Below are 12,944 nucleotides of genomic sequence, written 5' to 3'. Positions count from 1 at the left end.
AGCTGTTCAGGAATTAGCTCTTTGTCCATCAATCCAGCCACAAGCCACATCACTCTAATCTCATACACTAGCCCTCTATGGCTCCAGCTCCTATCCATGCTCAAAATCACCTGTGGACTCCTAAATGTGTTAGGCTATTTCCCACCTAAAAATATTCACACCAGATATTTCCTTTGCCTATCATATTCTTTCCTGCTTTGTCCAGGTATCTAAGCCTACATAGTTTTTTCAAAGTTCAACTTTAACATTGAACATAACTTAAAAGTCATACTGGCTACACTACTTTCAAGATTTGTCCTGGGAGTTGTATAATTTCTCTGCTCCTTTTTCTCCTAATCAATTGGAGATAATAATATCTACTTACAGGATAGTTTTGAGAGTTGGCCCAGAATTGGTGTCTAATAAACATAAATTCTCTCCCTTTTCCCCCAGGCAGATTAGATCATTCCTTCCTCTGGTCTATCACTAATTATTGTACATTCCACTGATGTAGGAATCATATTATGATATCATAAATGTATGGTTTGCACATCTATCTTCTCCACCCCAGTCCAAACATCCTTAAGGAGAGGGTCGGTGTCTTATTCATCCCCAGCAAACCAAAACTGGGTTCAAGAGCATAATATGTGCTTGATAAGTGTATGAGGAAAAAAAGAGGAAAAAGGAGAAAAAAATAAATTTTGCAAAGATGAATAAAACATGGCCTCCATCCAAGAGGCCTCCTCAGTTCTGTGGGGGAAGGTGGCCCAGATACAACTCAATATAATACATATCACGTTATGATAAATGCCATAAATATAAAGAAGCCCGGAATCAGAAGGGATTGGATCAGACTGGGAAAAGGCAGGCTTTCATGGGGGAAGAGTAAAGTCATGGAGGGAGAACTCTGTCCTACTCACTTAGGAAATGTTCACAGCTCTAAAAGTCATTAAATCATAGCAAGGTGGGAAAAGAGAAAGAAAAAAGTAGTTCCAACATATAAAAAAGACACTTCCCTTTCATGATAGGGGCAAGACAGTCCACCAACCCCAAAACTGGTCCTTCTTTTTTTTTTTGAAATGTCCACCATTGCCCTCTGCAGGTTTCCTTATTTAAAATTTAGATCACTGTAACAAAAGTAGCACATTAGTGTGCTGTGGGTTACTGGACTAAAAGTATTCATTACACCACTGCAAGCTGAGGTGTGGCATAAGAGACATGGGGTTTTTGAGGAGAGAGGAAAGGATTTAAGAGCAGAGTTACAGATTTGCGGTGAGCAGTGTGGGGGAAGAGGGTGTGGGAAGACAAATTTCATAATCTGCCCTGGATGGCGAATGGGAGAGCAAAACTGAGTGTTGTCCCTATGGGTCACTCTTACTTGAGCCCAAAGGGGCACCTGCACTCACATTTCCTCCTAACCTACCCTCAGGGACCCCACAGGCTCCCATGACTTTCTTCTTTTATCACTGACATTTTCATTTTTTCTCTTGGGGAGTACTTCTTGGTGAGGTCCCTGTTTCCCCATAGGGAAACTTTCACACTTTCTCTTCAGACTGAAGGGAGTACCAGGATCTCTGCATCAGCTCCACAGTGGCCTCCCCCTGTATACTGTGTCTCCTCCATAGACACAGACCCTAATCAATGGGGTGGAATTCTACCCTGGGGTCTAGCTCAAGTTCTGGCCTATCAAGAGGGTTATCATTTACAGAAAGAAATTCTTAACACTCAGACAGAACACAGATATACAAACAACAATTTCGTAAGGAAGACAAGACAGACTGGACCTTCCCACCTTATCAAAACAGCATCTTGCTACTGGCAATAGGGAAAACAATAAGATCTTTCAGCAGAGAGCAAAGCACTACTCCAAAAGGCATTTAGCCAGGAGACTCTTATTCATTCGGTTTTTTTGGCAGTTGTGGGGGGGGGGGAGCGGGTAATTAAAAGCATGAACTCTGGATCTGCATGTCTGCATTCAAATCCTATTTCAGACACTTCCTAGCTATGTGGTGCTGTGCAAAATACTTTAACCTCCCTGTACCTCAGTTTTCTCATCTGCAAAATGAAGAATACTATCCACATCGTTGAATTAGTGTGAGGATGAAATACATTACTTATGTAAAGAACACTACTTGGCATATAAGGGCTCCAGTAGGGTTAGTTATTATATATTGTCATTATTGTTATGACTGTTAATCACAGGTTGTATGATGTTCTAGATGTCTGGCTTGCAGTTGATGTGTCATGGCACTAATGTTAGAAAGAATGGCTATTCTCTTTTTCCTGCCTTTCATGCTGTTACCCTCTTTCAGTTCACAGAGACACTGAGGGTAAATAAAATCATCCACTTGAGTGTGCTCTTAACTCAGTTCCTAAGTATTCATTTCTCACTCCATCAGCGCTCATATTCACGTGTACTTACAACAAGTTTCTTGAAGACTGGGGAGGAGAGCTGAGGTAGGGGACAGAGAATTCATCTCTTTAACCACTTCAAGATCAAAGTGAAATCTAAGGGTTCAGAGTAAAATGCTCAGATGGACAATGTATATCACATAAATCTGGAAGTGTCAGAAAGAAACAGGTGCTGGGAGAGGAACCTGTAGCAAAGATTATTCTGCCCTACCTGAAAACATTCAATTTTATTTAAAAAAAAATACTTGCTGCCCAAAGAAACACAACTGGAAACAGGATTCTATCCTCATGCTGACCATTTGTAACCTTTATGAGTACCAGCTCCCATCTGAAGCCTCTAACTTGTGTATTATTTGTTTATTTATTTATTTATTTATTTATTTATTTATTTTTGAGACAGGGTCTCACTCTGTCACCCAGGCTGGGGTGCAGTGGCACAATCTCAGCTTACTGCAACCTCCACCCGCTAGGCTCAAGCAATTCTCCCACCTCAGCCTTCCAAGAAACTGGGACCACAGGCACGCACCACCATGCCTGGCTATTTGTTTATTTGTTTTGTATTTTTGGTAGAGATGAGGTCTCACCATGCTGCCCAGTCTGGTTTCAAACCCCTGAGCTCAAGCAATGTGCCTGTGACAACCTCCCAATGTGCTGAGATTGCAGGCATGAATCACTGCGCTGGGCTATAATTTGTGTTTTTAAACAGTCTTCAGAGATGTGCCTCTGAGGAGGGGACTACCTGGTGCTAGCTTCCCACAGCTTCAGTTACCTGCACTCTGGCCTCGGTGAGGTTCACCCGGCGGGCAAGGTCTTCTCGCACAAAAGCATCAGGATAGTGTGTCCGCTCAAAGACACGCTCCAAAGCCTGCAGCTGGCTGCTATTGAAAGTTGTCCTATTCCTTCGCTGCTTTCGCTTCTTTTTTTCCTCTGAGTTCAGCTGATCATCTGGAATAGAATACAATGATGAAAAGAAGCCAAATTCACTTTAGGAGTCCCAGTTAAAACTTTTTTTAAGGTCTATCTATAGTGAGATATTGCCCCATTTGCTCACATCTTCATCAAAGTCCTATAGCCAAATGCCACTTTGCATGTGCAAATGTGGGCATTAGTGCTCTCAAGTTCCTATGTTAAGAATCCCAGCAATTCTAATGCTTGGCTGTTGTCTCTAAATCTGGGACAAGATCTGAACTGTCAGAGAGAAATTACTTGCATGCTCCTTGATGCCTTGACAAACATGTCAAGGAAAATCGTAACCCTGTCCATGTTCTCTGAACTTCTCTAGAGATAAAGGAAGAAGAGTAGATGTTTTTGTACCTTGTTTGTCTTTGACAATATTATGCTCACTCATGCAGTTTAACAATCAAGTAGACCAATTATCTCCTGGTTCCTTCTCTCCTAACATATATACATGAGCACAAATGTAGAGTTATAGAGAAGAAACTGTTCAAACCACATTGCATGGATGTGTTTTACCATGCACTCCCCTTGAAGCAGCAAGTAATTTCTAACAGCATTCACTGAAAACTCCATGCTGTTGCAAAGGCAGGCTTCAGAGGCCTCAGCCTAGATCAGGACTAGTGCTACAAAGCCATCAACCCAAGCTAACATTAGCCTGGGGCTCATTCCCTGGGAACCCAAGAACAGGAAACAGTTCAGAAAGATCCCTGAAAATGTTTCACTCAAACTTGAGTTCTAGGACCCTAAGATCTTAGGCACCTTTGAAGAATCACAACACCATTTTTACCTGTCAAGATTTTTCTTTGATTTTTTCTGAGCTCCCCTGAAGGTAGCCTGGTGAGATAATTGTCCAGGTTGTCCATAGCAGTCAGAGAGTAGTATGCTCCTGTCCTGCTGTCCCCACCCGGCCCAGTCAGGAGCAATGTATATGTGAAACTGAGTGGAATACCAGCTGTGCCGACACCTTCATCAAACTGTCACCCTAAAGCCTGAGCGCTGTAGAGCCCGTGTGAGTCCCAGAGATTTGCAACACCATGCTGCCAAAACCCAAGTCATATGCTCCATCTAATGAACTGGACTTATGTTCCCCTTAGCTTTTCCCCAAAGAGGCTCAGCCCCAAGAAAATTATGAGGCGTTGTAGTGAGGATGGGGAGAAAGGAGAGCTTGGCCATTCGCTGTTTAGAAAGTACTTTTGGCTGTCTCTTCTAATATGCAAATTCTCCTGATTCTTTCTGATTATAAACAGAGAGAATATAAACACAACGTACTCAGTAAAACTATTAGCATGAGTCATGATGACACCTACTTCAGCTATAATATTGTTCTTATTACAAATTGAAGGAGTGTTCTAGATTTGTGTACAGAGTCAAAATGTAGCTTAAATCCAGAGGCCTGACAACTGAGGTCTCTAAGTCTTTTTGCTAAGAGAACCCTTCTACATCAATGCTTCCTTACCAGGAAAACCCTTGAAGCTTAGAATAGAGACTGCACATTTTCTCTTGATAATTAAAGCACCCATATATAGTAAATGCTTGTTGAATTTGTTTTCAGGGAAAATGTGAAACTCCTCTTGTCCTTAGAAGACTGTTTCCGTAGCAAAAAATGTCATATGATCTCAACCAGATTCCTCCAGCCAAGAAGCTACCACACCATTCTCTCTGCTTCATGGTTTTGTGCAGTCAACCTTCTCTTTAGATTTTTGCATTTATGGTGCCTCAAATAGGGGCCCAGCTTTGGTGGCACTTCTATGACACTCAGTAAGAATGTAAGATCAGCTGCATCTTGGAAATTGAACAAATTTAATAATAATTTTTGACATCTACCAATGCCTATAATATTCTAACCAACATCACTGATTGTACCACTAGCAATTAGCAAAATTAGTTTGCAATAAGATCAGCACTAGAATTCAAACACCTAGGATTAAATACCTTTTAGTAGTTACCTTGAACTTGTATTCTCCTTCCTATTTAATATTTGGAAGCATTCCTCCCGTTCATGTTCACTTTTCCAAATCATTTTGTCTTGTACTTCAGGTCTTTCTAGATAATACAAGCCCTTGTGATAGCACAATAATCTGAATTTCATGCCCCTGAAACAGAAATCTGCAAAAAAAATCCTTAGCTTCTATACTTTGTTTTAACTGAGACCAATTAGACCCTAAGCCATTTTAATCATACAGATAAATTTCTGTTTTTAATAATGTTGAGATAATTATATTTTTAATCATATAGAGAAAATCGCTTATTAAGCCAATCCCATGATTTGTTTCCTTCTCTCAAAGAAAATTCTTTCTTAGGTGCAACCACAAATTGTAAATCTTTTATTTTTTTATAAGCCTATTTCTTCTTGTACTGCCAACTGCAATCAAGACCAAGAATATTTTATGTTTTGTTCTTAGTATTACAACCTGCTACATAATCTCGGTAGTTCTTTGAAATATTCCACTGTTCAATCAAATTCCACTGACTGTCCACTATAAACCACCAACTCCCCTGATGTGGGAGTAAGGGAAATGGAGAATTACAGTTTATGACAGGGAATAAATAGCTATGATGACCTGAAGCAATTCCAGCAAAAGTTTCCCAGTGAATGTTCTTGTTGTTTTTAACAAATGAAAACACTAGTTCAGATCATGTTGAAGGTGAGAAAAGACACAAATAACAGGGATGCAGGGAGTCTGGCTCTGGCAAATGTCCTTCAGAGTGCAAGTATAATAGAAAGAGACGATGAGTGGGCAACAGAGACAGCTCAAGCAGCAGTGCTGGGGATGGTCTGTCTTTGCTCACTAATCACAAAGTGTGAGCTCTCTGTTTTTCCCCAAGAATGCAGAACAGGACCCAGCACAGTATCTTCAGCAGTACAAAAGGAAACATAAACACTGTAGAGGTTTACATCTGCAGGGCATCTGAGGGACCTGTGATAAACACATTTATCAGATTCTTGGCCCTGGTTGAATACAGGCGAGAGAAAGCAGTGTGTTTTTACAAATTCCAAGAGGGCCAAAACAACTACAACTAGCAAAAACAACTACAGTGAAGGTTGATTTTGAAACATGCTGTCTGAGGATACTGACATCCAATTGAATATTAGGATGCATCTCATTCTATCGTATATTAAAATGGGAAGGATTCACCAAGTTGTAGAATAACCAGCAGAAACATGAATACATTTTTTTTTTTTTCTTTTTTTTTTTGAGACAGAGTCTCGCTCTGTCGCCCAGGCTGGAGTGCAGTGGCTCAATCTCGGCTCACTGCAAGCACCACCTCCCGGGTTTATGCCATTCTCCTGCCTCAGCCTCCCTAGTAGCTGGGACTACAGGCACCCACCACCACCTGTGGCTAATTTTTTGTATTTTTAATAGAGATGGGTTTCACCGTGTTAGCCAGGATGGTCTTGATCTCCTGACCTTGTGATCCACCCGCCTCAGCCTCCCAAAGTGCTGGGATTACAGGCGTGAGCTACCGTGTCCCGTGTCCGGCCTACATGGATATATTTTTACCAAAGTCACAGTGTTTCAAATCCAAAGTGTGTTTGGATTTTGTATTTTTTTGATGATTGAGTAAACTGAAAATATGTAGTTATTGTTGCCCTTAATAAAAACAAGTGAAACATCCTTATAAATAGCTGTAGTCTTGCTTGGGATCATGAGTCATAAAATATTGGCATCTAAGAAAACCCATGAAATTGTCTAATTCAACCATCTTATTTTACAGATGAGTTAAATTAGATCTAGAAGAACAATGTGACTTGCCCAAAATCACAATGCAGATTTGGGACCTCTAGCCAGAGCGAGAAACCAGGATTCCCAATTCCATTCCACTCTTAAGTGCAAATGACAGCATACATGCTGTGCAAGAGAGAAACAACAAAGCATCCGACACATAAATGGAAACCATTCCCCAGGGAAAATGTTTACAAGAAAGACAGATTTTTCCATACTAGCTGTTATAAAAAGGGTCTGAGAAAGAGGGTGGATGAATATCACATGTTGTCCTTCCTACCAGAATAGCCATTAAAAAATGCAACCATTCTCATCTAGAAAGCTATTTTGATCCAGATGTTCTTGCATTCTTCTTTACAATGATATCCATAAGTCCTAGCTTCATCAGTTGAATAAGTGCAGGGTTATTTCAGCTTAGTACTATGCCCTATCTTCTATCTTCTCCCACAATCATGGAAGATGATTTTCACTTTAGGACACAGTTTAAAATGTCTCTGTTCCTAAAACACATTTCAAATCTTACCTTCTCTATAAACCTTTTCTGATAGCACCAATTCATATTGATTTCCCAGGCTCTAAATTTATATACATATATTAGTATATTATCAAATACTTTTTTAAAGTTATGGTTCAATTTTTTCTGTGTAAATATTTTGTCACCTTAGTGCATTCAGGGATTTCTATAGAAAAGAGATAGGATTCCTTGACATATTATGTTACAGTAAAAGTTGAAAGAGTTATAGTAATGTCATGGTATAGAAGCAGTCCCAGAATATCAGAACTTTAGTGATTTATTTGAAGTTTTAAAGGACTGAGTAGTTTCTGAATTCCAATTATTCTTTTTAACAATACATAGCAAGTAATTATGTTAGCATTGTCTTTTGTCTCTGGATAGTTTTACCCACAGAGGAAAAATTCTTTTGCAATGTTTCTTTATCAGATAGAATAGTTACCAGATTTAGAGAGGGAAAAAGGCTTGTTGTCTGATTGCTTTGCAAATGTAGGAATTATTCTTTCATTTTTATCCTTTACTAGAAAAGCGGCTGCAGGACACATGAATTATTTAAACCACCAGGAACGTACACAAGAAAGAGGTACTAAAAGAGATGGGTGTTTCTAATGGATCACAATGTTAGAATACATATGAAGAACTTCTTGAGAAAAGAAGTCTGCAAGCCCAAGGTAGGATACCCTCTGTGTATTCAAATATGAGTTAAAGAGAACAATAGCCCTGACCTTGACTCTAGTGTGATGTTCACTCTGCACTCCTCATGTGGCTGCTGACATTGCCCTAGAGGGAAGATGGAGGAGAAGGCAGAAAGTGCCGTCCTCAAGCATGGGGACCTGACAGCATGTGGTGATCCCTATTCACTAAGGCCTTGCACTCACCATGCAAACTTCAACTAACTCCAACACCCCTCACCCTCTTCTGCTCTGCATCCTGTGGGAGGAACCTTAGAGATTCCAAATCATTGGTCAGCCAAACGTAATTTAAAGGTACGGTAAAAACATATTTTAGGAATAAAATCTGAAGAAAAATGTGTTTCCTATGCCTGGGTCACATCAGTTTGGGAAAAAATCTGATGCAAGAAGATAAAATGCCAGCTCCAGTAGCAGAAACCAACTACCACATCAAAGCTTATCATCTGCCTTTTGGTTGAAAGCATGGCAGGCAAGCAGATCTAAAGTGCAGCCCGCTGATCATTTTATGGGCATTGAAGAATGTTTTCAAAGGAACTTATATTGCACAACAGCTACTTACTTTAATGGGATTTGTGTGGTTCAGGCCCTGTAACCTTCGGAAAATTGAAAGGAAGTGTAATTGCAAAAGCCACTAAAAACCGTTTAGCTTTTATTGCAAGGCCTATGAAAAGCAGTGAAATAGAGCTGTGGCATTCATTTGAGTTTCTTTGGCTACACTCAGCATTAACTGAAATTAGAACAGCATCTTTCTAATATGTGCCCTGATAAATGGCACATGGGTCACTTAACTGGGAAGACTGTTGCAGTATAGACTGAGCTTAGTGCATCACAATGACCAAAGCCAAGTTGAGCAGCACACCCATACGTTCTCAACAGCATAGTCCTTCAGCGGTCCTCCACTATTGACTCCCAGCAGTATCAAGAGTGAACAGATCTCTGCCAGTACAAATACCCAACTGTGCAGCTATTGTGCATTATCACAGCACAGCTACCTGAACTAGAGCACACTAAATCCCCAAAACTTTGTTTGGTGGTCTTTACTGTCATCTTGATAGAGACTTGGTTCATTTTTAATCAAGTATCAGACTAAACCTTAGCAAATAGGATTAAAACACCTTATATGTGTGTTCTCTGGAGAACAAAATGCTGTAAGAAGTATGACATTACATTATTTTGAATGGTTTTGATAAAAAAGATGAGTCAGTGGCTCTGTGTAGACAGCTCAAAATTTAACTCTCTCAATATAGCCAACCCTCCTTTCAAGTAGAAAACAAGAATATGAGGTACTCTAATGTGATTTGCACTGTTTTTAGCTTCTTTGTTATGTATTTCTTTTCACTTCTATAGAACAAATACATTTCTATAGCACCAAAAATGTTAATACAATCCATATCACCTTAAGTGCTTTAACTCTCTTAAGGCTTTTTCCTTAAAGGATTATTGACCAGAACCCCTGAGAATATCCAACACAAAGCAAGGACACTTGCCAGGACTGACTTTCTGTGTAGTCCCATGTTGGAACCATACTTACTTCTGAGGCTATGTTGATAAATCTCCCCTCCCCCCATTATGTGGGCATTTTCCATGTGATGATGAATCTGTTTTAGACTATAACTCCAGAGCACAACATTTGTGTTTGTATTTAATTGAAGCTCTTATCAATGCTCAGTAAGTGAATAATCAGACACGAAATAATAATACTAATAATACTAAGTGCTCATGAATACATAATATTACTAATACTAATAACAATAATGTATTCATTAATACATTATTTGACTTAGGAATTTGACTAGGATTACAAACAGAGCTGAGGATGAGGCATATGCTCTTGCCTTCTTCTGCTGAGCTTTTTTTCCCTTTGCAGTGAGACTGCTATCACTTTGCAAAAGAGACAACATCAATTTTGCCATTACCAGTAGAAACTAGTGTTTTCATGAGAGGCAAGCATCATATGTCATCTTTTTCAATGATTCCTTATCTTTTTGGTTATAATTTTTAATGTTCTAAAGAAAAATCTGGTAAACACAGGTTCTAAAAACCTGAGACTGGAAGCAGACAGGAATGAAGGAAATGTACATAGTTAATGAGTAAGCTCAGCTCTTAGAAGGACAGGAGTGATGGAGCGGAGCTTCTCCGCTTAGACAGAAAGACAGCTACAAGGTTTCTGAACTTGTGAGAACAAAAGCATGACTTGAATTTTCTTATAATTCTTAATCTTGTGTTAAATGGACAAGGTGCTTATAGCAGAGAAAGCCACAGTAACGGAGAATTAGCTTTCCATCACAATAAGAGAGAGAACCAAGGGTAATTCTGTAACACTATATAGAATAAATGAAGAGGTCTGAAAAGGATATCAAAGTTCTTGGTATTACTCTGGTCTTGGATGCCAAATAAATCTGAAGATGAAAACACACTAAAATGGTCAACATAAGAAGCTTGATATTTTAAAATATTTTTTAGATGAAATAAAATTCTCTTTAAAGAACAAAAATTCAAATTTTATTTAAAGAATAAGAAAAGTTGAAGTGTAAATAATGGCTTAAAGCTTGACTTTTTAGAGGAAAATACCATTCTTTAACATCTGAAGCTTTCAATTTCAGTATCTGTAAAATGGTTGTTCGCTTAGTCAGCTCAGGCTACCAAAACAAAATACTATAGACTGGGTAGCTTAGACAACAGAAATATGTTTCAGAGGCTGGAAGTCTCAGGATGAGGCGGCTGGCCTATTTGGGTTCCTGCTGAGGGCCCGCTTCCTGGCCTGGAAACAACTGCCTTGTTACTATATCCTCATATGGCAGAGAGAGCAAAAGAGAGCAAGTTTCCTGGTCTCTTCTTCTAAAGACACTACTAAGTCCATCATGAAGACTCACTCACACGACCTCATCTAAACCTAATTACCTTTCAAAGTCCTTAGTTCCAAATAGCATCACATTGGGGATTACGGGTTCAATATATGAATTTGGAGCGGATATAAACATTCAGTCCATGACAATTGCTTTAAGATACAAGTGATACATATATTTTTAAATGATACAAATTGTGACTAGTTGTACACATTTCCTTATATTTTACTGTAAAATATGTATTATGGAGTAATTGTGGAAATGGCTTTGGATTGGGAATAAGGAGGCTTTGATTCGAAATCAGGGGAGTTACTGGGAAAGCCTGTGATGTTAGCCCTCAAGTGTCCTAACTGGCATAATTACAGGTTGGGCTATGGGACTAAGATCTGTTTCAAATTCAGCATTGTGGAGTTATAGCATAGTTTTTACATTTCCGATGCCTAGCCTAATAAAAAAAACTTTCAATAATTGCTCATTTAGGGTGATGACTGAATTATATTCTTTTGGTGGTGATGGTGTTGGTGGTGGTGCTTTTTTACTTTTTTGAGAAACATTTAGGCTGGATTTTATCTTGTATAAGGGCTGCAATGTAATTACCAGGCCTGGAGAAATCTTCAGTGATTGACATATTCCTCCATGCCCACAGCACTCTGCAGAGACAACACTCTAGACTGAAATCAGTTAGAAGACATTAGTTTACCTCTAACCACAGTCTAGAGAAAGAGGAAATGTACGATGTGTTTTAGAATAACTATAAAGAGTTATTCTATCTTCTAAATTTACTAAAAGGAGATAAGAATAACTACATACTTCTTTTCTCTGCCATCCTTGACCTTCTAACCATGAGTCAAGTGGCATCAGCCTTGCTGCAAACACTGCCTATATCAACCATTTTAAGCTAATCCCAAAATGGATGCCACTAACAATGGTTACATTCAATCCTGACTTTTGCATCCTCTCACTATCACTTTATTCATTCATTTGAACAAATATCTATTGAGCAACCTACATGCCAAGCAATGAGATACTCTGAGTAGACAGAAATGTTATATGTTGTCTACACTTCAAGATACTTACTTTATAACTGATCTGCAGAGAGAAGTCAAAAGTACTTGACAAGTAGAGTAACAGTAGAGAAAAAAACATTCCAGGACACTTGGTGGCCATCAGAGCCAGGAAACGGCTAGGAAGGATGACAGAGATACCAAAGTGAGTACAAGGTCCTTTGTAGGGACATGGATGCAGCTGGAAACCATCATTCTCAGCAAACTATCACAAGAACAGAAAACCAAACACCACATGTTCTCACTCATAGGTGGGAACTGAACAATGAGTTCACTTGGACTCGGGAAGGGGAACATCACACACCGAGGCCTATCATGGGGAGGGGGGAGGGGAGAGGGATTGCATTGGGAGTTATACCTGATATAAATGATGAATTGATGGGTGCTGACGAGTTGATGGGTGCAGCACACCAACATGGCACAAGTATACATATGTAACAAACCTGCACGCTATGCACATGTACCCTAGAACTTAAAGTATAATAATAAAAAAAAAAAAAAGAAAGAAAACACTGCATGGGCCTCTCTTTGTCATGCCTAAAGCTTAGCATCCTTTTCTCAGCTGACCTATTATTTCGCACCCAATCACTCCACTCTAGTTGTACTGCTAATGGTGATAAAAACATAATTTTCTTGTCTTTTTCATTTGTATTTTTCTCCATCCTTGTCTTTCTTTGCCTAATAACACATCACAGACCTTACCCATATCTACTAACTTTTACATTAATGGCTCCTTCTCCTTCCCTAAGTCTTGGCTG

General features: G+C 39.3%; 1 protein-coding gene across 2 annotated transcripts in view; it reads right to left on the bottom strand.

The window, feature by feature from the left end:
* PRRX1 (paired related homeobox 1) overlaps positions 1–12,944 on the bottom strand; it is a 75,976-nt gene that overhangs the window by 16,625 nt on the left and 46,407 nt on the right. For both annotated transcript variants that reach the window (XM_011962279.1, XM_011962278.1), the window contains exon 2: positions 3,161–3,336. In XM_011962279.1, coding sequence (XP_011817669.1) covers positions 3,161–3,336 — 176 coding nt within the window. The remainder of the gene's footprint in view (positions 1–3,160; positions 3,337–12,944) is intronic.

This window comes from Colobus angolensis, unplaced genomic scaffold (genome assembly GCF_000951035.1).
Source record: "Colobus angolensis palliatus isolate OR3802 unplaced genomic scaffold, Cang.pa_1.0 Scaffold59, whole genome shotgun sequence".
Lineage (NCBI taxonomy): Eukaryota > Metazoa > Chordata > Mammalia > Primates > Cercopithecidae > Colobus > Colobus angolensis.
Note: the sequence above shows the minus strand (reverse complement) of the source record. Positions and strands in the feature narration are given on the sequence as shown.